The 23,965-nt window shown below is 42.1% G+C and overlaps 1 protein-coding gene across 2 annotated transcripts in view; it reads right to left on the reverse strand.

Annotated features, from left to right (window-relative positions):
- Positions 1-23,965, reverse strand: part of RGS6 (regulator of G protein signaling 6) — a 353,716-nt gene that overhangs the window by 48,444 nt on the left and 281,307 nt on the right. For both annotated transcript variants that reach the window (XM_083166992.1, XM_083166993.1), the window contains exons 6-14: positions 21,425-21,476; positions 18,080-18,144; positions 15,318-15,394; positions 13,154-13,235; positions 10,528-10,602; positions 8,585-8,683; positions 5,810-5,871; positions 3,908-4,018; positions 1,008-1,133 (exon numbers count right to left, since the gene is read on the reverse strand). In XM_083166992.1, coding sequence (XP_083023118.1) covers positions 1,008-1,133; positions 3,908-4,018; positions 5,810-5,871; positions 8,585-8,683; positions 10,528-10,602; positions 13,154-13,235; positions 15,318-15,394; positions 18,080-18,144; positions 21,425-21,476 — 749 coding nt within the window. The remainder of the gene's footprint in view (positions 1-1,007; positions 1,134-3,907; positions 4,019-5,809; positions 5,872-8,584; positions 8,684-10,527; positions 10,603-13,153; positions 13,236-15,317; positions 15,395-18,079; positions 18,145-21,424; positions 21,477-23,965) is intronic.

The following is a 23,965-nucleotide window of genomic DNA, read 5'->3' on the forward strand; positions in this document are numbered from 1 at the left end:
CAGTTAGTAGTTGATTGGCCGGTGATAAAGTACCAGGCACTTTATCACTTCTCCTCCCTTATTACTGTTCATACATCTACCCCTCATTTCCAAGTACAAAAGCACAGAGGTTGGTCTAAATCAGTTCCCCTATAGGGGTTATCCAATCAGCAGCTGTAATTTACCGCTGCTACTCAATTTGACTGCCTATACTCTTAGCCCTGATGCCGGACCTTATTTCTTGATGCATAAATCCACAGAGAATGACCTCCGGCTACCCAAGCTCAGCATCCATAGAAACTCAAACTTCCCAATAATTTTAGTCTGTATTGCCCACCTGTACTGCTCATCCCAGGCTGCAGACAAGTAGATAACCTTTCCATAATGCTCTGGTGAATCCACAAGCCCAGCAGCAGCAGCAGACTGCTCCGAATGACCTGCCTCGATAGCCAGCACTTTGGGGATTATGCTCTGAATGCCTGAAGGATGAAAAGCAAAATCCCCAATAACCAGCCCTAGGAGACTCGTTTTGCCGCAATAACACATAGGTTTGGAAACTTGAGCTGGATTGCATGTGTTATCGCCCAAAACTGGAACATTTTGTTGGCCAGAAAAAAAACGGGCTATAATTAGCTAACCCGATAATGATCATTAGGCTAAAATTGCAATATTAGCCCATTTTTCCACGTGAAAAATTAAAGTGGCTAATAGGATAAGCCTGCTATGTATATTCCATATAAATACATTTTGGGTGAAATTTAATAGGATGAGAGATGCAGAAAGTGAGAGATTTGGTAAGAAATCTCCAGGTTTTTTTAAAGCTGCAACCAATTACACTCTAATAAAACTGGCGATTTCTTAACAAATCTCTTGCTTTTTGAATCTCTCATCGTATTAAATTTCCCCCTATGCGTTTGGACATAGAAGAGATGGGTGAGAGACCCACACTCACATACTGTAGATCAAAGTAAACACATACAGGATCATAGCTTAACCGTAAACAATCGGTGTAAGGCCAGTTTACCCACCTGAGGTTTTCAGAACTGAACTCTGACTCCAGAAAGCGAAGGAATTGCTCTCGTCCTACTGGGTCCTTAAGCATTTCGTCCAGGCAGAAGCCCCACCTCTTAACCCGCTGCTGGGATGGCTCTTTGCTTTTTATGGCAAAAAAAAAGGATAAAAAGCAATTGAATGACTCGGTAAGAACAGCAGCATTTTAAAACTGTACTTTTGTTCCAGAGATGAAACTTACAGTAGTGCTCATATATGACCATGCAAAAGTGCAAACCCAGTAGTAGAAATGCTGTTTTGTAATGTCTCATGTCTACATTAGCAAAACTGCACCCGGATGCACTATACAATGCATACAGATGAGTATGTGCAGTGCCTGATGGGAGGGGACTGGCAATCAGGTCAAACGTAATAAAGATACTGTGCTGTGAAAAACATATGGAAGAACTGGGGATGTCCTGAAGTGTTCCGTGAAGGTCTATCTCTTTCCAACACACGCATTGCAGGTTGAACCACAAACCAGGGAGCTGTTCCAGAATCTGGAAAATGGGCAGAACATGGTCTTTAAGAAGCGCTTTGTGGTGGGATAAGGTCACATTTTGTGTATTGTAGTTCCCAATATTTCATGTATGGCTTAAACATAGTGAACACTTGAGTAACTACTGTACTGTGTTCTATACATGCATTGATAATGAACATACAGTATTTCCTTTGGTTCTCCCTTTGCTAATGTTAGATTTACAGATAGATCCCACTACTGACAGATGTCAGAGGATTTATTTACTGATGCAGGTAGGACAATTAGGATGGAGTCTCATTTACTGGGACACCCAACAGACTAGGCAGCCTCTCAGGGAATTGGGACACATTTCCCAGTGTTTCCCTCTGTTGTGGCCCTGCCACATGCCACCAGATACTGCACATATCAGTTTCAGCAATAAGGGGTGGATCCTTGATTAAATGAATCAACGTGCCACTCCCTCACACCTCCCACATACGCCGGTCCTGGCTCCAGGATATCCCAGGAAGCCCTAGAAAAAAATGTCAAGCATGATTTACAGTCAGGGCATAACATCACAATAGATATTAAACATATATTAGCCATAAACTAGCTATCCATAAATATGGGAGGAAATAGTTGTAACATTAACTATTTTGCACAACATGACTGATCACCATGATCTATGTATGGATGCTTGTGGGAGTAAAAAAAAGACCCTGTTTCCAGCGCCTGTAAGTGACAGATCAAAGAGCAATTGTAGATGGGGTGAACAGTACATTAACCCCTTACCGCCGCAGCCTGTTTTATCCTTCCTGACAGAGCCCTTTTTTTCAAATCTGACATGTATCACTTTATGTGGGGATAACTTTTTATTGCTTTTACTTATCCCAGTGATTTTGAGATTGTTTTCTCGTGACACATTGTACTTTAAGTTAGTGGTAAATTTTGGTCGATACAGTCTGTTTTTTTTTTTGTGAAAAATACCAAAATGTCGTAAAAAAAATTGAACATTTTGCAATTTGCAAAATGTTAAATTTTCTGCTTGTGAGACAAATAATCATACCACTCAAAATAGTTAATAACTAACATAGACCATATGTATACTTTATGTTTCAATCATTATTTCAACCTCCTTTTATTTTTTTTGGACACTAGGGGGCAGCAGAGTCAAAATTATACACATAACACAGAAAACGCTGCAATTGGCTGTTCACATTTAAACAGCCAATCGCAGCGATCGCCGATGGGGGGGGGGGGGGGGGGCATCGGCGATCGCTGCAATTGGCTGTTTAAATGTGAACAGCCAATTGCAGCGTTTTCTGTGTTATGTGTATAATTTTGACTCTGGGCAATGAGGGAAGATGTCTGCTGTCAGGGACAGCAGACATCGTCCCTCTGTCACCGCGTCTATAGACGCGGTAACAGTTTAAAGTCATGACGTACATTTATGCCATGTGTCGGGAAGTACATCCCGACCATGACGTAAATGTACGTCAAATGTCGGGAAGGGGTTAAAACACATCACTTTTACAGTTAACAGCTGCTTTAATTGGTACACTTATCTCATTAAGAATTGGACCAGAGCACACCCTGTGCTTATTAAGAAGTGGGCTCAACAGGTGGTCTCAGACACAAGGATGCCCATAAACATATCCGTTAGCTGAGGGTGACTCTCTACTCTACCATGCTTGACATCACAAGGATGAACTGCTGAACTGAAGGTATAGGGCAAAACATACTTGGGAAACTGGCCACTCAGAGGTGGCAATTCTGAGGTGGGGGGAAAGCTACAAGAGCAAGTAACTTTCTACAGGTACTTTGCTAAATGCTGCAGGTGGGGTAAGTCTAAATTGCACTGTACAGAAACGCTGCCCAACATGTGGGCTATATGCAAAAGCAGCCAGTATTTACCCTGTATAAAAAACAAAAAGTATTTGCACCCTTTGCATTGCAACATGGGTGCTCTAGAAACAAAGGGGGGGTATTCAATCCCGGGTCACAACTGTCGATCCTTCCCGACAGCCGTGACCCTGGTCCGTTTTAGTTTTGCTCGACAGCATATCGTCAGGCGGGATTCAATGTGCCGCCTGCTGATCGGCGGAAAGGGGTGTGTCTCCGTGGATTGTTGAGATTTGGTCGTGATCACGACAATTCATGGCTGTTATCAGCAAAACGGGCCATACTGCTTTTTGCGTTGGGCCCGTTCTGTCGATCTGTCTCCTCAATGTTGTCGGGCAAGACAGCATTGAATAGACGCCCGGCGCTATTGCCTCACTGTTAGAAATAGCGGCGGGGATTGAATACCCCCCAAAGTGCCCTTTTTTTGCTCTACTCCCAACTCAGCCTCATTGTAAGAAATGATCCCATAATACTGCACTTCTATTCTGAACTACAAAGGTTCCCGCCATACTGTACCTTATTTCTGAATCCCAGAAAGTTGAGTCATCACTTATCCAAGGATTAGAAGGGTCGGCGGGGGACAGGAAAGGATCGTAATCTGTATATTGTTCGGAATAAGCAATAAAGCTGTGCAATAAACAGAGAAGAAAAAATTGTAAATATTACATTATATCAGTAGATTAGCTTCATGTGTAGAGCTGCAGCCCCCCAGTAAAAGTCCGTCACCACCATTGTGCCCCCAATGATTGCAGTGATTTCCATTGTTCTAATCACATGCTGGACTGTGATCTGCAGATAGTGCGGCCAATGGGAACCATTTCTGCCCGCTCTAATGTGCTTCTAGGGCTGTAAGCTATTAAGTCTCTAGTAGCTGCGATGGAGATAGGGAATAGGGGTGCACATGTGCAATTTCCCCAGCCAATATAAAATTAATAACAATCTTCTGGAGGTGGCAATCCTGATGGTAGTATCTCAAATAACAGTCTAGAACCAATACTTAGTTCTAAATGTATTATGTTGATCTATAATGTACATGGTTTAAGCATATACAGCATATTTGTTCCTTCTACACATGTGGCTTGTATAGTGCTGTCAGTGCTACTGTAGGTTTGGAGGCAAACATATTGCGCAGTGGCATAGCTACATATGTGGCACTGGCAGACCTTGTGGTGGCTTGGGGGAGCAGCGCCAGCAGGGTCTGTGGTGGGCGCCGCTGGCTGAACTGACAGCCAGCAGTGAGCGCTGAGCTGGTCCCACCCTGTACATATCTAATGAGCGGGGAGCCAGTGCAGTGCATATTGAATGAGTGGGTCCCCGCCCCGTGCATATGTAAAGAGTGGGTCCCGCTCATTACATATGCACGGGACGGGGACCCGCTCATTAAATATGCACTGTACTGGGTCCCCGCTCATTATATATGCACAGAGCAGGACCAGCTCAGCACTCACTGCTGCCTGGGTCGCCTGTCAGATCAGCCAGTGGCACCCGTAGTTCATCGGGGGGTTATGGCACAAGCTTTGGGGCTTATTGTGCCAATGCAACTGCTCCAGGGAGAGCAACCTCTGTTATTGATGCAAACTGCAATGACACAGGAGTACTGAATAGGAAATGACATGATCCATAAGTGCACAAGGCTAATTTAGGAAGAGAAACCAAGAATTTATACTGCAATGCTCCCACCATGCCTTCAGATGTAGTGCAGGTATTACAATGTACCGTGTGCCAACATTCTCCCCTCTCCTCCTCTCCTCCTCTCCTCTCCTCTCCCCTCCCCCTCCCCTCCCCCCCAGTTCTAGTTCCTGGACAGCCCTACTTCAATGTAAAACAGATCTACCATGTTCCGTCTGACTTAAAATAGGACAGATATAAACCTATATGTGTAAATTTGAATATGCACAGATGCTGTGAGCTCAAGATCACCAGTGGCCCTGTGCTAGGAAATTAATATTGATCTTGTCCCCATATTCATCTATATGGCTGCACTGCCCCACAGTGGCAGATTTAAGAAGTTAGGGCAGTTGACAGGAAATAGCGAAGTCTCGGTCAGACTGGGGTAGCAGTGGGGTATGCAGTGGAGCATACTGCGTTCTGAGTGAGCAGGAGAGCAAAGCTGTGAGGAGCAGGCTGCACTCTGTCTGTATGACAGGAGAGCAGAGACAGCAATCTGAGATGGCTGGGTGAGGTGCTAGAGGACAGAGGAAGCCCAGGTCTGCCTCCCTTCTTGGAGGTTTTGCAATCCGGAGTGGAGAGATCCATCCTCATCCCTGACTGACATTCATTTACTGAACAATAAAATATGCTGTGGGCTAGTTGTACTGTTACTACCGGGTTGGCTGCTTTCTTGCTAGCTGCCATCTACCCCAGGATGTGGCATCAATGTTTATCACAACACATATGTCTATGTATTTAGTAACGTACCTGTCAGCTACTTTGGACATTTTTAAACAATGTCGATCTATCTGAACATTCAGAAAATGAATCTACAAAGAGAACCCCATATTAGTTCAGTTTCACATATTTTTTCAGGAATTATGACATATACAACAGTATGTTAATTAAACAGTAAATATTACAAACTTATTTAAGGGTATTGGTTCATTATTAAATTATATTGGCAGCGCTTCAGAAAATACAGATTACAAAACCAATTATAGAAGACAATGCAAAGAAACAAATAATAATACTGAAAATAATACTAATAATCTGATGATTAGTATTTAGTAGCAGATGTGTATACACATACACTACAATTTATATTTAAAGCTTATTGATATTTATTTGACATTGATTATTTGCATTGATATTTTCATTCAGCCCACCAAGAACCTTTTCAATCTGGCGGACCATTATACAACAGATAACACCTATCCGTGTGTATCAATACCTACAGTATTTCCTTATAGAGCTTGCGAGCATGTTCCTCCTACCTTTTTGACTGTCTGTAACTACCCAGTTTGTTTTATCCCTATTTTTAATTGTACAGCGCAACTGCACTTGCTGTGCTGTATAAGGAACTGATAATAAAAATAATATATAAATATTTTTAGCTGTGTAAAATGTCAAGATCATTTATACAAATTATGTAGCTCAAGAAATGCTGTCACTGTTATGTTTGAGTGATCTGGAGCAGGAAGGTCCATTAAAAATAATATCCAATATATGTAATGTATATAATATTTTGTTTTAGATTTTTAACTGGGACCTATTTTCTCTATATTTTTAGACCTTTGCAATACAGTTTTACATTTCTGTAAAATAGGACTGTATATTTTTAATGAATATATTTTTTAACAAAATAATATCCAAATATTCTTCTCCCCATTGAAAAAATAAAATATCAGTGAAATTTAAAGTAAATAATATATTTGCTATTTTAGAGAAACCAAATCATTTATTGTAATGAGGACTACAGAATTATTTGATGCACAATCAGGACCGCTAACAGGGGGGTGCTGTTTCTATACCTGTCCTGGGCCCTGGCCTCTGGAAGGGCCCGGACAGCTCATTTTGCCCACAGCAACCCTCCACTGTGTGCTTCCTGCGCTGTGCTCGGTCCTCAGCAGGTCCTAAGCACAGCCTGGCTTCTTCAATGCAGGAAGCCGGCAGCCAACTAAAATGCTGACCGGCTTTTGTGCCAATCAGAGCTTGTGCACCATTAGCCAATCAGAACAGCTGCCGGTACATGAGCTCTGATTGGCTCACCCGCCGGTGCTGCATTTTAATTGGCCACCGGGGTCCAGCATTGAAGAAGCCAGGCTGTGCTTTGGGCCCTGCCGAGTCGAGGGTAGGGGGGAGATGGGAGTAAGTGAAGGGAGGGGGGACATGGGAGTCCGCGCAATGACAGCTCATCTATGGTGCCCTGCGGGGGGGATGGGTGAGGGGCCCAAAATTCCTGGTGACAGCCCTGTGCACAATATAAAAGGTTTTTGTGTGATTTTTTTTTTTTTTATGTAGTTTTCAAGAATATCTGTAAATTATACATCATCGAAATGACTTACGAACCTGTATAAACTCCAGTTTAGAGTGTGGATCTTTTTTTAACTTGGTGACTAAACAAATGATCTGATTTAAAATTCTTTAACCATTCGAGTGCCAACATCACTGTGAGATATGTGCAAAATATCCACTAAAAATGCTAGCGTCTCTCACATTTATTATATAAATTCAAACAAAAAATGTGTAAAAAAAGATTACATTATTAATTTGAGGTAAACATTACCGGCAATTATGATGAATAAAAATGTTTGCTTGGCAAATTTTGACACCTATTTTGATAAATGTATATGGTACTCAAAGGGTTAAACACTAATGCTGCTTTCAGACCGCGTAACTGGCTTTGACCCTGTATTTGAAAACGTTTTCAAAAATGGGTCTGCCAGGTAAAACCCCTTTCACACCGCACCTCTTAAACGGTATATTACCGTTTAAGTGCAGATTTTTTGACACTGGCAGACCCGTTTTTGGAAACTTTCCAAATACAGGGTCAAAGCCAGTGCAGCCTTCAGCGCCGCCTCCCTCCCCCCCTCCCCTCCATGCAGCCCCCCCTCCCCCCCCTTGTCCACCCCTCCCCTCTGTGCAGCCGGTACCTGAGTTCGGTTGCAGATCCCGGCACTGCAGTATGGTCGGAAGCACTTATGAAAAAAAGTGTCTTTCAGAAAATGGCTGCCCCATAGGAAAACCTGTTTTAAAAAACTGTCTTTCCTATGGGGGTAGCCATTTTCCGAAAGTCATTTTTCTTATAAGAAAAGTGACTTTTGGAAAATGGCTGCCCCCATACGAAAGACAGTTTTTTTAAACGGGTTTTCCTATGGGGCAGCCATTTTCTGAAAGACACTTTTTTTTTACGAGTGCTTCCGACCATACTGCACTGCCGGGATCCACAACGGAGGTACCGGCTGCACGGGGGGTTGGTCGACACGCGCGGGGGTCGACACGCGCGCGGGGGGGGCGCGTCCTAAATACATTGGCTGGGTCCTAAATACCGTTTCAGACCCGATTTTGATCCCAAAATACCGGGTCTGAAACGGGTAGGACCCTGCATTTTAACCGGTTTGAAAAAAACGGTATTTTCAAACCGGTTAATTGGATCTGCACCTTTCAGACCGCACAGAAAAAAACGGCAATATACCGTTTCCAAAGTGTGGTCTGAAAGGGGCATAAGATTGTCTATCTACCTTTTACAGAAGTACCAACCTGTTTTCGCAAGTCATCTTTTGTCGTTTTCCTAATGACATGGGAAGCCATATGGACTGGGCTCTGTGACTGAGAGTCCTCGGACACACCATATACTGACTGGAAAAAATATGGAGGATGAAAAACAGGAAAGAAAAATGATAATGTCAGTCTCAAAACAGATTTTCAACTGAACAGACTAAAAATATTCATTTAATAAACAAATATTACAACCCAAACACAGGGAAACAATATAAACTCTACAAATATAAAAAACTCTACAAAGATAAGTGCTTTGAATGCTAACCACTGTGGTGTCACTTTTCTCTCTTTTTCTAAACTGCTTATTATTTTTGAAATATTTGAAAATAATTACTAGTGAATTCACTGAAGCCGTAATTGGTTTTGTCTATAGGAACTAATAAGATTCTAGCTATCATTTCTCTATTGCATTCTGCAAAATGAGAAACATAATCTGGTTGGTTGCTATTGTCAACACCACCACGTTTCTGTTTTAGAAGTATTGGTAAATATACCCTTCATTTCAATAACTTCTTCCTAATTTTTTATTTTACTGCATTTATATTTGTATTTAACCAAATACTAAGTAGTGTTTAGTACTGTACATGCAGAGCCTTGGATTGCACCACAGATTGCTAAGCAAGGATCTTTTCCCCCTAAGATGTGGCTGCCCTCAAACCAATTCCCCACTCTCATGTTCTCTTTACTCTGACATTTTTAATGTTGCAAAGAAAATCTTTGTCCCGTAGTATAACTTGGCCGCAAGCAGGTTCAGGAACAACCTAACGTTCTCTGCTGGAGATATGCCAAAGCCTGAAAAGGTAGCTGTATAAAAGCAAAAAAGCACACAAATGCTGCACTAGGTGGGGTATGAAATCTAGAGGTATATGGACGCGCGCTCGGAATTAGTGTATAGAGAAAGAAAGATTTAAGAATTTATTAAACATACACGGTAACCAGAAACTTTTTCAAGACCTGATGATACAGTGCTGTATTGAAAAAAGTGGCAGTACTTGCTTTTTAAGTTGCCAGAAATGGGGTCCCGTTTTTATGAGCTCCAGAAAAGACGGTCAAGGTACCATTTAAGTGGTACCTTTAAGTGGTACCTTGACCGTCCTTTCTGGAGCTCATAAAAACGGAACCCCATTTCTGCCAACTTAAAAAAGCAAGTACTGCCACTTTTTTCAATACAGCACTGTATCAACAGCGGCTGATTGTTTGGCAACAAAAAAGATATTGGGTTACCCATTTTTTTCTGTCTGGCCAGACAGTGGACAAATATTTGTGGTTATTGTGAAAGATTGTGCCCCACATATACAAGGATACACTGCGCCTATCATAGCTGGACTTAAACTATCCACGGAGGTTTTTCATATATATTTTTTATGATTTTATATATTTATTTTTATGTTTTATCTGATCACTGGCCAGTGTAACATGTATGTTTAATAAATTCTTAAATCTTTCATTCTCTATACACTAATTCCGAGCGCGCATCCATATACCTCTACCTTTCTTGTTTACTTTGGGAGTTGGCAATTCCCGTTCACGCTGCTGGAATCTTCTATGTCTTAGAGTTTTTTTATTTTAATCCAATTTAAATTGATGAAACTTTCTCAAATGATATGCAATTGACATATATTTGAAGTGATCAATATCACGGTAACATCAATTGAGTTTTTGGGCTAACAGGGATAAGCGCCGTTTTTTCTCTTTTTGGGTATGAAATCTAAATTGCAGTGTAAGAATAAAGCAGCCAATATTTATCCTGCACAGAAAAAATCTAACCCAAATCTAACTCTCTTTGCACAAGTTACATCTGCCCCACCTGCAGTGCAACATGGTTTTGCTCAGTTGTGTATTCTTTTGCTTTGAAAACATAGCTATAATGATATAATTGAGATTATTGAACGTTATTTTTTAGTTATCAATATATACTATACCTTTTTGACCTTTTGGGGGTTCTTCATTCTGCGGCATTTTCTTATATCCATTTCCGTTGTGTTCACACATCCAGGCTGGAGAGATGGAGAGAATAACTATGTTTATCTAGAACACCAGTTTTAGTTCCACATTATATTATTATTATTTTAGAATACAGTACATGCAATCATAAGAACATAAAATGACAATGTAGTCTGTGCCTCTCTACATAAATGGCAGCTGTTCTTGCTTCCTGAATGCAAATCCAAGACCATATGCAAGGTCAGAACAGGCTTACTGATGTCGTGACTGCCCTATTGTATCCCTATAAGATGTCTTCAGTACAGTATCTCAGAACTCCACATTTCCTCTATGCATCTAGCAGTTCTTCAATTACTGGATGATTCCCCTCCCAGAACTCACTTAACCCATCAATACAACCAGTGCTGTAGAACTGACACCTAGAATTGCTCATAGATGGGACATTGATTACATAAAAGCAACTTACTTTAACTTACCAGAAACATCCCAGTTAGAGGGAGATTTTAAGTAAAAGCTCAAACTTAAGAAATAAAAGTATGCACAAAATCATATTATCAACAGAATAATGATTATAATAATATTGGGACAATAATTAACATCACTGGTGTCTAATAATATATTTCTGCTTGCTAGATCCCTGGTGCAGGGGTGTTTTAAGAGAAGATGAGTGCAACCTCCTCCAGCCAGGCCCACTCCTCTGTGCTGGGAGTAGCAGGGTCTAAGCACTGGAGTGCCCAGACCCTACTGCGCATGCGCAGATTGCTGGAAAGATGGCGCAGCGGCCATTTTTCCAGTGATTTCCACACCAGCAGCATTATGGAGTCTGACCATTAAGGCCCCCATACACTAGTGAGATTTGGTTTGATTTGACACAATTCCGCTAGATCAGGCCGATAAATCGGAACAAATCTCATGCATTTGACATCCCATTTGATAAATCTCCTGTGCAGCCCGGAGTCGGGCAAGGGGAAGCCGAGCAGTGGGCGCACTTAACAAAACCCATACAAATGAATGGGCTGACAGTGATTGGCTGAGAGCTCTTTCAGCCAATCGCTGATTATCTGAGCGAGCTCTTAGCCAATCAGAGGCTTTCCATTCATTTGTATGGGGTTTTTTTATGCAGCTTGGCTCCAGGCTCCCCGTCGCCTATTTGCAACGCCTTCGCCCGGCTCCTGTCTTCCCACCGCCCTACGCCTCTCTTGCAGCCCAGCTCCCAGCTTTGAACCCCCCCTCTCCACCTGCAGTATGGGTGCCCAATGTATGGGGGCGATTAGAGTACTCAGATTCCATTTTTACAGCGATTTCTACAGCGCTGCTACCTCCAGAGTCCTCCATTGCTAGACTATGGAGGGTAAATATTGAAAAAATGGATGCAATGTGTAAGGTGTGGGCCCCCCTGGGACTCAGTGATTTCAGCCCCTTCTAAGCAATCTGACTAGATCACTTAAAAAAGGAGCACAGAACGCTCTGTGCGATGGCGAAGCGCGGTCCCGTGCATTGGTATCACCCGCAGGGAAAGCCAGTGCTTTGCCGGGGCTTTGCCTATTATAAAAATAGCACAAATGTTCAGCACTGAGCTTCGGGTTTGTCCATATAAAGTCACTGGGATTTATTTCCTAAGATGGAGTTCTATTGAAGATGGGATGTTGCTAGGGGCAACCAAACAGATTATATCTATTATCTCCTAGAAGGTGCTTTATAAATAAAGAAGTACATATGGAGCGCCTCTCAGCCAGTGCCGGGGCTCGCCAGACTGCCCCCGCTGGCGAGATGGCACTCCATCTGACTGGGATGCGCGTCCCAGTTACCGTGCGGTGGGGGATGCGAATCCTGCCTGTCTCCGCTTCAGGGAGATGGGCAGGGTTGGGGGGGCTGGGAGGCGGGGGAAAGCGTCTGGGACTGGTGGCGAGGCAGCGGTGACCCGGGGGGAGCTCCGTTAGAAATGGATGCGCTCGCATCCCCTTCTGGCGGATGGTGGGGGCCGGCGAGCCGACTGCCAGCCCCCAGATCGAAGAGGTCGGCTCCATCTGCACATTATGATTGGTTGCTATGGGCAACATCACATCTTCAATAGAACTCCCATCTTAGTAAATAAACACTTGCTGATGCCTGCTCTGAGGTGAGCGACGGCAGGGGGGGGTGGGGGGTGGGGGAGGGGGAGCGAGGACCGTGCTGCCATTGCAGCATGACCATTGTTAACAAGGACCTCCCTTTTCCAAACATGCTTGGATCAGGGAGGGGGTCATTAACGATGCGCGGGAGTGGGCATCGTTAATGACAGGGAGCTTACACACTAGGCAATATTTTCCACAACATCGCTCAGAAAGCCCTTTCTAAGCAATATTGTGACCAATATCGTCTAGTGTGTATGAGCCTTACATAAATCTATACTGGACCTTTCCACTATTTTCTATTAATTGGTTACTAGCGTGCACTCCACTACTGGTTAGATTTTGGATACTTACTATAGCGAACAAAATACTGTTCCCACTCAAATTAATACATGCAAAAGAATACAGTATAATGTTCTCTTTGCAAAATGAGTCGCACACATATTTAATTTCACTTTGCAGAATTGTATTCATTTCTAGACATTAGTTTTACCACTGGTCGGTGCACATCCCAGAAACCCCTCTCTTGGCTGTCCAGGATTTTCCTTTCGGTTTTATCCTTTTTTCTATCAATTCTGCAAATGAACACAACATTTACTTTGAGGTTTTTAGAGCAATAGTTATTTTGATATGACTAACTTCCATGCAATTATATCCCATGCAAAGTGAAAATATTGTATATATATTTTATAGACTCACTTCATCACTGAGGGGTAGATGTATGAACCAGTGATAAGGGAGGAGAAGTGATAAAGTGCTTGGTACTTTATCACCGGCCAATCAGCTCCTGACTGTTAAGTTACAGGCTGGGTTTAAAAAGGGAAAGTCAGGAGCTGATTGGCCGGTGATGAAGTACCAGGCACTTTATCACTTCTCCTCCCTTATCACTGGTTCATACATCTATCCCTTTAATACTGTATTTCAATAAGCTGTAATTAACTGTAAAACTCTGAAGTTCAATAAAAATCATATTAAGAGATGCTAACATTAGCTAATTAGCTAAATACAGTAGTAAGTGTCCTATTGAAGGAATTATTAAATTGGTGATTATTTTCATCAATTTGCTCACCTATTATAATAAAATGTTAATTGTGCACTTCACGCCTATGAAGTTATGTGCACCAGTGGTCACTAGATGGCAGCCCACAGACCAAATGACTCTTGTGTGCTTTAATTCTGTCATGTTGGCGGGATCTTAACTAGTTTTACTAACATATTCTTACTGTAATTTTATTTTATTTTGCTCTTGTACAACCTCTGGGTATGTCTGAGGCTGAAATTTGAATTAATTATAAAACACATACTGTAGGTCATATGCTTTTATCAAAGTGATTTAACAACTATCTCCGCAAGTGATAATTTAATTAGCAACTTTGACCAAATTAATGAGGGGATAGACGTGGCATCCATTTTGTCTTTTAGCCTGAATGAACAACAAGGCCTTTTATTTAATTGTGGCTTATGGGTAAACGGGAGCCATATATAGAAATGACAAAGGCAATCTATCTATATATAATGGTAATACAGTCCAGTCACATAAGGGCCTCTTTAGATAAAACAAACAAACAAAAAAGTAAAAAAAAACGCCCAGTTTCTCTCATCACTGATTGTGGCGTAAGACGGTATTTATTTGTTGAGGCTATAGTATTAACCCTTTGAGTGCCAAGTAAATTTGTCTAAATAGGTGTGAAAATTGCCAAGCAAACACTTTTATTCATCATAATGACCTGTAATGTTTACTTTTAATAGGAAATATCTTTTTTTTTTTTTATATATATATACAACATTTTTAATTTGACTTTATATAACAAATGTGAGCGACGCTTGTATTTTTAGCGGATATTTTGAACATCTCTCACAGATCTGCACCCAAAGGGTTAAAACACAAATTGCTGGGCTAGCTGAGTGATGCTCAGTGACTGAATAGGAAAGCACGAGGCAAGGCAATGTCCTTCCTGAATATGCAATAACTAGCGTTCCCCAAGCTTTGCATCAAGAAGCTATGATATGAAAGCCCCAGACATACCAATTGGCAGAACTTGATATACAGTATAGGCAGCAGCACTAAATCCCTCAAAATCATCTGGTTTTCTCTGAATTATTTACACAGTTAAATAGCTCTTTTTAAAATAGATTCATCATACTGTATTCTGGGTCTTAGTTTACAGGATGGCAGTTCACTTCCAAATCATAGTTTACAGGATGGCAGTTCACTTCCAAACCTCTCGGCAGCCCATACACCGGGCTGCCGAGAGGTATGCCGGGCCCCGGTAAAATTTATGGGGCCTGGTCTAATTGTGGGAGGCGTGGCCACCTATTAAAAAAAGACCACGCTCCCAAAATGTTTAGGGGGGGTGTGAAAAGAACACTTTAAAGTGGAGGGGGGAGTATTATTGTCCCCCCCTCAGCAACAGCACATACCTACAGCATGTGCTGTGCTGACAGCAGGCTCAGCATGAGCTCTCACGCTGCACAGCATGAGCTCTCACGCTGCACAGCACATGCTGTAGGTGTGTGCTGCCTGGGAGGGATGGAGGACCAGGACCCCCGCCGGGCCCCTCCAGCAAGCCCGGGCCTGGGTAATTAGTACACGCTCCCCTCCCCTCTCAGCGGCCCTGCCCATACAGTAGCCTTTGCTATGCCCTGTTATCACTTACTTGACTTGTGCCTCTGCTTGCATAAATATAAATTCCCATTTTCTTGCAAAGGCGCGCTGCAGTCTTGCTAAATTTTCCTGAGAAACAGTAAGGTGGGACAGGAGAACAAATATTTAGCATGTAAATAATCCATTATAAACTGCCACTGTTTTAGATCTTCAGAAAACTATTTAGTATTTATCTGTCCCACTTACTCAATGAACATGGCTGAAAAGTAAAAAATGTCATCCAAGATTCTTCAGTTGTGTTACATGTATTAAAAGCCATTTAATCCTCCAGATTTTTAGCACAAGAAAGACCTACAGTAGGGGCAGGTCCGGCAACAGAAATCTTGGGGCCCTGTACACTCATATTTCTGGGGCCCCCCATCCCGCCACCTAATCCCAAATCCAAACAACCCTCTTCTGTATGAGCTTCACCTAACCTTTCACAGCTCCAGATCCTGATTTCAGGTGCTTACTTCTCTTGTTCTCCATCCTGCTGGCCTGCTGCTTCCTGCCTTGACATGTCAGTTACACAAAAGAACGCAGAGCACTGTGAGCAGGCAGGGCAGGCCGTTCGCAGAGCGCGGAACAGTGGGTATGGCCGTGTGCCTGCAAGCAGTACGGAATCCGAGATCTGAGCGGACGTGGCCCCGAGCTGTGTGCACACACAGAGTAGTCCGAGTGCCAACCAGCCACAGGCGGCAGGGCACACACACAGTAGACAGCCAGGCTGCATGGGTCACTGACAGGCAAGCTATTACAGGTGTTGGCCGGGCTGGGCACAGAAGCTCTGGGGCCCTTCACATTGCCGGGCCCGTCACACTTGTCCTTCTTGACCCCCCCCTGTCACCGGCCCTGCCTAGAGGGAGATTCTCTAAAGGAAAAATGCGGTATAAACCCCGTTATCCGGTTACCTATGGGCTTCAACTGCGACCCGCTGCCGCCCTGCCCCGAACCCCGCACCACCATAAAAGCCTATGGGCTACAACTGCGACCCACCGCCTCCCCATACCGACACCCCCCCCCCCTCACCTGTGTCTGGGCAGCACAGAGCCCGGACCTCTGACCTCCTCCTCCCTGCACTGTAATCCTCTTCCGGGTCCAGGGAGGAGGAGGAGAGCCCTCCCGGCAGCAGCAGCATCCAGGCCGGGTAAGGGAGGGAGGGGGGAGCCACAGGGACTCACTGCACATCGCCGGCTAGATAGCAAAGGACAGCTCTTAATGCAAGAGCTGTGCTTTGCCATAATTATCACATATGTTACAGCATATGCGATAATTATCTCTGCGGTAGCCGGCGTTGTGCGGCAGACCGGGGGCGAGGATGTTACAGCATCCCGACCCCAATGTTGATCCAATACACAGCGCTTTTGTAGAATTTATACACTAGGTATGATGATACAGGTTGAGTATTCCTTATCCAAAATGCTCGGTACCAGAAGAATTTTGGATAATGGATTATTCTGTATTTTGAAATATTTTTTATTTGAATGAGGCATCTTGGGGTATCTAGCATTTATGTTGTATAAGCACATCAAACACATTAAATACACAGAAATATATTTTATTTGTGCATGAAACAAGGTTTTACACCATGGAACAAAGTTAGACACTGAATTTGAATGCCAAGCAATCATTTTCTTGCACATATTTAGTGCCGGTTGCAAATGTACCCAGTAGGTCTTTAGCAAAAAAAAAAAAAGTAAATTTTGAGAAGTATGGTTTTCGGAATAATTTGGATAACCGATATTTGGATAAGGGATACTCAACCTGTAGTATTTTCTTGTCTTATGCTAACCCAATTTAACAGTAGTAGATTTCAAACTATGCGCTCCATTAGGCATCTAAACCAAATCTGCAAATTGCAAAATACTGCAAGTAATTGAAGGGTTATGGGGTAAATTCAATTAAACATGACTTACACACATACTGTACATAAATGCGAAAATATTACTGTATGTGTGCAGAGTGAGATCGCGCTGCGTTTTCACCATGTTACAAAAGCAACTCACCCCCCTTGCGTCTAATTGAATTGACCCCCACAAATTATATATATATATATATATATATATATATATATATATATATGTATATATATATATATATATGAGAAACAATAGTTTTGTTTCAGTTACACTGCATACAAAATATATGGGAATATTTCCTCTGTGGGTATTGGAAATGTGACGACTAGATTGTAATTGTTCAAACTTAAAAGGTCTGCAAACAACATAAATGACATTTAGTGGCCTAAGAAAAATGTCGGTTTTGCCAACAGTTCTTTTGTGAATGTGAGGTGTTTAGGGACGGTGTCATTCTCCAATCCCCAAATTAATGCTGATTATCACTTCTTGTGTTTGACAACAGAATGTTAATCTGATGCATAATGAAGCGAACGTTGAAGTGTAAATTGAACAGCTAACAGTGGCAATCACAGGGAACTTCATCCAGTTTTATTCATGACAGGATGATTTGTAAAATGTTATGATGTTTATGCGGTTTCAAGAAGGAAAATAAGCGCACGTAAACTTGTTTCCAAAATACCGAATCCACTTATCAGGTTTCAGTAGACATATCAAATTGTGTATTGTGGTGAGATTGATAATGTGGGACATAGTACTGGATTACAATAACAATTTTGATCACAATTTATAAACAGCACAAATTACATAAAATCAATTCAGGATTAGTAAATATTTTTGCATTAGATTTGTAAAAAAAAAAAAAAAAAAAGGTCCTATTTCCTGTCTTTCCTGCAGGCTGCGATCTCGCTATACCTACGGCTTCATAATCTGCCAACTCCAGCCTCGCTTTGTTCTGCATGGTCCTCTTGCATAGATAGATAGCTGATGAAAAAAGAGACAATTTATTATGTAGTGAGTACAGCTTGACGTTCATGATGATTATCTATATAATAATAATAATAATAATAATAATAATAATATGTAATAATGATAATAATACAAATAATAATTGCTGATTAATAAGTATAGCTTGAAAGAACACTTTCTTCCCTCCCTGGATGCCTGTGCTTCCTCCCTTTACTTATTATTATCATTATTATTATTAACAGTTTCTTATATAGCGCACACATATTCCGCAGAGCTTTACAGAGAATTGTTGAACACTCACATCAGTCCCTGCCCCAGTTGGGAGCCAATTAACCTATCAATATAGTTTTGGATTGTGGGAGGAAACCGGAGCAAGCATGGGGAGAATATACAAACTCCATACAGTTAGGGTCATGGTGGGACAACCATTACACCGTCCGTGCTGAGCCTCACCACCCACATTTGTCTAATGATATTTATTTCAACAATTAAAGGGCCACAGATTAATTACATGACAGGTCACATGTCCATGATATCATTGCTCCCACCAGTTCACAACACAACAGTCTATGAATGTCTGAAAGTGCTCAAATACTAAATAACAATGAACAATCTTGTGTCCTCTAGATACGGTATGTGCAGACAAATGACCAGCAGCACTCAGTCTTATATTAGTTATAGCTATACTGGAGCGTTACAAGGATATTCCAATGTTTTGAGACAAATATGCGCTATATGCTGTATATTGCCACATACAGGGTAGTGTAAAAGAGACTAATGGCCGAATGTAGACTCATGTTAAAGACAAGGTTATTTCCACACATACAGATGTGACATATAACTGCTTGTCATGTGTGTATTCATATTGTTAGGGATTATAGGCAGCTGCATTTCAGTGGAAACCTGTGTACGGCACACTACTTGCAACACACATGCCCGCAAATACCCACAGCAGACAGTAAGGACTGGGATTTTGGTGTAAAAAGGGTACAATTCACCCATATCTGTGGCAGCTCTATAGTGTTCTTTATATCACTCTATTGGCCTTATGTAATCACACTGCATGCTTCACTTTTATTATCATTCAGCTTTTTTCATGTTCTATTCAACTGCCATGATCAGAACCGAAGGACCAGGGCCCTAATTTAGACCTCCTTGTTGAGCTGCGGGTGTTCGGAGCCCAGGGACCAGGTAAACGCAGGGCCACCGAGCCCCCCCCGCCCCTGTGCAAGGCATTGTACCATGCCTATGGGTGGCTATCCGATAATCACTCTAACAATGTAGCCCAGGGCTCCTCACCTGTTCCTTACCAAAAAAAACAACCCCTCTGGATTAGACCCTGCACAGAGAACAAAGGTCCACAATATGCTTCACGGAACGCTACTGAAAAAAATAGCAATTTTACTAGTCCTGCAAGATGGGAGACCACTATGTGTATAACATGCGCATTGAATGACATTTGAGAAGGTTTATGCCATTACTGTACTTTAGCTTTACCGTGGGCTACTATTAACATTTGAACAGTTCTACAATAACAGCAGCGTTCCACATATCTAATAGGAGGATATTTCACTAGACAGCAGGTCGCTGTATAGGTTGGATTTGGTGTAGCAGACATGAAGAACAGTACGTACGGCAATTACCGTCCTATAACGCACATTCTCTGTGGTTTCTTGACAAGTGGAGTGTACATGGAATTAGAGACTTTGGGGGGAGGTAAATTAAATCTTGGAGAGAGTTAACGTATCCAATAAGCTTCAAACGGGCTCTGCTAGAATAATTACTCTAGAATCTTATTGGCTGGGACTTTTTTTATATTCCTCAACACTAGTTTTGTTACACTTGGGGTAAAAGTTGAATGGAAACAAACAGAGCAGTGTAGTCTTCTGGAGCCCACCCCTTGTAGAGTACTGCAAGATCAATTCTGGAGACATAGGAAATCTGCTTTATGGCTCCACATTATTACACTGCGCATAACTTGCTCAAGTATCTATAACTTCGCTATACAGTAAGTGCCTAATTAGCCGCAGCACTACTCCTTAATGTGTAGGGGTATTTAACCCTTTGAGTGCCAACATATACACAAAAAATGCTAGAGTTGCTCACATTTGTTATATAAATCAAATAAAAAATATGTTGTGTAAAAAAAAGATTATATTTTCTATATAAGGTGAACATTACAGGCCACTATCATGAATAAAAAGGTTTGCCTTGCAAGTTTTACACCTATTTTGACACATTCACTTGGCGCTTAAAGGGCCCCGGACATTTTGTATTAAATACTGTATGTACACCGCACTTTTGTATGTGTGTAGCCTCTCAGTAAACGGTTAAGGATAGATTCAGTATAACATTGGACCCAGTTTATTCCAAGGTCGCCCCCTTTTATACTGTACCCATGTTGGCCACCTTCTATGCTGCCACTGACTCCTTCTGCCGCTGTATAACTTACCAGCCACATGCTTGAGACGCTGATAGCCAATCAGCAGCCTTTAGAATGTCCTGGTGTTGCCAATACCGGACAAATGGGGGCGAGACCACCCTCGTTTTGGGGAACATTGACTATTAAATACAGCCTCTAGGCAACTCAGTGTGTAAGCGCTTAAGATCAATAACAGGGTAATGAACCAATTTTCACACTTAGTCTTTGTATAATTGGTTCATTAGCCTGTTATTGATCCTACGCCTTTATGTGCTGTGTATATTTCTGCATGGTTTATTTCTGTGGGTTTTTTTTCTGGTAAAGCCCAAAACACTGGCAATAGCAGCTGCGCAACTAGGAAACGAAAATTATTATTACTTTTCCACTCAGTGTAGAAAAGACACTAGGGGTGAAATGTAATAGGATGGGAGATTCAGAAAGTGAGAGATTTGGTAAGAAATCTCCAGTTTTTTAAAGCGGCAATCATTTACACTGCAAAACCAAACTGGTTTTGCAGTGTAAATGATTGCCGCTTTAAAAAAACCTGGAGATTTCTTAGCAAATCTCTCACTTTCTGAATCTTTCATCCTATTAACTTTCCTCCTAGTTTTTTTACTTTTGACACAGAGGAATTAGTAATACATGTACAAAGTCGCAGATTCTGCAGAATGGAAAGTAGCAGAAGGAATAACTAATGCCAGAGTCCTTTGTATACAGTATATAGAGCTGTAACTAGTCACACACAGAAGTACTACAAGCCCCATGGGTTGGGTACACTAGTAATGCATGATGTCTACAAGCAGACATGAATAACATGGGCATACAGTATACTGCCATATACAGAACATGTATGTTTCCGTGTAAAATACTTACCATAGTCTGTGTTTTCTGGTTCCCAGCAGTTTGAAGGCCAGAAATATGGAGCCTAAAAAGGGGAAAATGCAACAAAAAAAAGATTTACAAGTTTCCAAATAATTTAAAACTTGGATTCACATTAAGGGCCAGATGTATCAAGCTTCAAAAGTGATACATTGGAGAGTGATAAATAACCAGCCAATCAGCTGCTACCTGTCATTTTTCAAACCCAGCCTGTGACATCGTAGGTAGGAGCTGATTGGCTGGTTGTTTATCACTCTCCATTTTATCACTTTTTGAAGCTTGATACATCTGGCCCTAAGGGGTACATTTACTAAGATGAGAGTTCTATTGAAGATGGGATGTTGCTATGGGCAATCAACCAGATTCTACTCCCTATTTATTTTGCACGTTCTAGAAGATAATAGATAAAATTGTATTGGTTGCTATGGGCAACATCCCATCTTAGTAAATTTACCCCTAACTGTCAACAAGTTGCATCCAGCGAGAATACTCCTCATATGTCACCGTGGTTTCAATACATTTAGGAGGTTAATCTGGTCCGTTCGCATGGACCGTACATTCGCACGGGGACCGATGTTTGGCATATGCGCATGCGCAGACGTATTTCTGCACATGTGCATACGCCGGGTGCGTGCGGCCACAGCAAACATTGCAGGTGGGAGATGGCGGCGGATCCCATGAAAACACTGGGCGTTCCCATGGAAATCAGCCGGTGACATCACCGGACGTCAGCTGCCCACCCACTTCCTTCCGAATGCCCATGCACATCTAAGGCTACCTCAGAGTAATCTTAGATGTGTGTGAGCCTTCCACATCATTCGATGGTCGGCGACCATAGAATTATGTGGGTGTTCCTCCACAGCCTGCAGCTTTTGCAAGCGTACGAGGCATGCGAGGGGGGCGGGTGACCCGGCATTCACAGGGCGGCGTCTGGTGGACAGGCAAGGCTGCAAATTCACAGCCTTGCGAACCAACCAGAATAAGGTCCAAAGGGAAATATATGAAAACGGTGACACAACATTGTTGTTGACCAAATTAAACTTTGATTTGGTTATAAATTGCACTATACAAGTGACAGAATCCTATAGGTTGCTATGGGACACCATCTTTTCTGCACAGTTACACGTGGAACAGTTTCCGTAAATGTCGCCTATTTAGTATAATTTTTCTGGGTGATTCTGCGAATAGTAATAACAATATTTCCAAATCCCTTCCCAGCTGCCTGTACAGAAAGCATGCACACAGCCTGTTGGACTTGCTTAGGCAGCCCGATGCACGCATCTATGAAGCCCAATTCACACGCCTATGCAGCCCGACTCACGCTCCTATGCAGCCCGATGCACGCACCTATGAAGCCCAATTCACACGCCTGTGCAGCCCAATTCACACGCCTGTGCAGCCCGATGCACACACCTATGCAGCCCGATGCACACACCTATGCAGCCCGATGCACGCACCTATGCAGCCCGATGCACGCACTTATGCAGCCCGATGCACGCACCTATGAAGCCCAATGCACACGCCTATGCAGCACAATGCATACATGTGCATGAAAAACACCTCCTGTTTTTGATGCTACTACGCGTACCAAACAGTGAAGTGGGTATTAATGGGACAAATTTATTGCTGGGACAACCTCCATTCGAATGTACTGTGCTGGCCTGACTTCAGTGGTAAATTGCCCCATCAATGACTTCCAATCAACAAAACCCAGGTCAACTGGAAGATATGAAATAATGAAATAACAGAGCTAGCGCATAAAGCTATTGATAAAAAGAACTCTAAAGGTGCTAATAAACTAGATTACATTTAAATACTACTACTACTACTACTAATAATAATAATAAATGTAATTATTTCATAATGACATTTCCGTGTATATCATCTAGTGTGTACCTACTATGGGGGATATTTAATCATGGGCAAATTTTACACCAGGTGAAAAATGTGCACTTTTTGCCAATTTTTAGGGTTTATTCCATTAATTCTATTCAGCCCTCGTGACAATTTTTGGCCTGAGTGAAAAATCTAGCATCAGCGAAAAATAATTTAAATGGCGCAAATACATGTGGTCTCAGCAAACACGCGCTCGTTTTTGACGACGACCCCCCCCCCAAAAAAAGTGAAATGTCATGAGCGAAAATGTATTAAAAAAAAAGGGAAAAGTCCATAGTTAAACAATGATAGGCAAATCTTTGCTGCTTTGTTTGCCTGGTGAAAAAGTCGGCTAAGATTGAATACCCCCTTATATAGTTAATGATGTGCGCGTCCCTGTGAGTTGATTGTAATCTGAGAATACTGTATCATCAACGACAGCATGCTACTGGATGTGGTCACTGCCGATATCTTGTGAAATGTATTTATTATTATGATTATTTACAGTTTCTTATATAGCGCAGCAGATTCCGTTGCGCTTTACAATTGGAAACAACAGTGATTAAACAAACTGGGTAGATACAAACCGACATGGAGGTAGGAGGGCCCTGCTCGTAAGCTTACAATCTATAGAAATCGCTCAATGTGTATGCACTATGT

Source organism: Crinia signifera, chromosome 12, assembly GCF_055691185.1.
Source record: "Crinia signifera chromosome 12, ASM5569118v1, whole genome shotgun sequence".
NCBI lineage: Eukaryota > Metazoa > Chordata > Amphibia > Anura > Myobatrachidae > Crinia > Crinia signifera.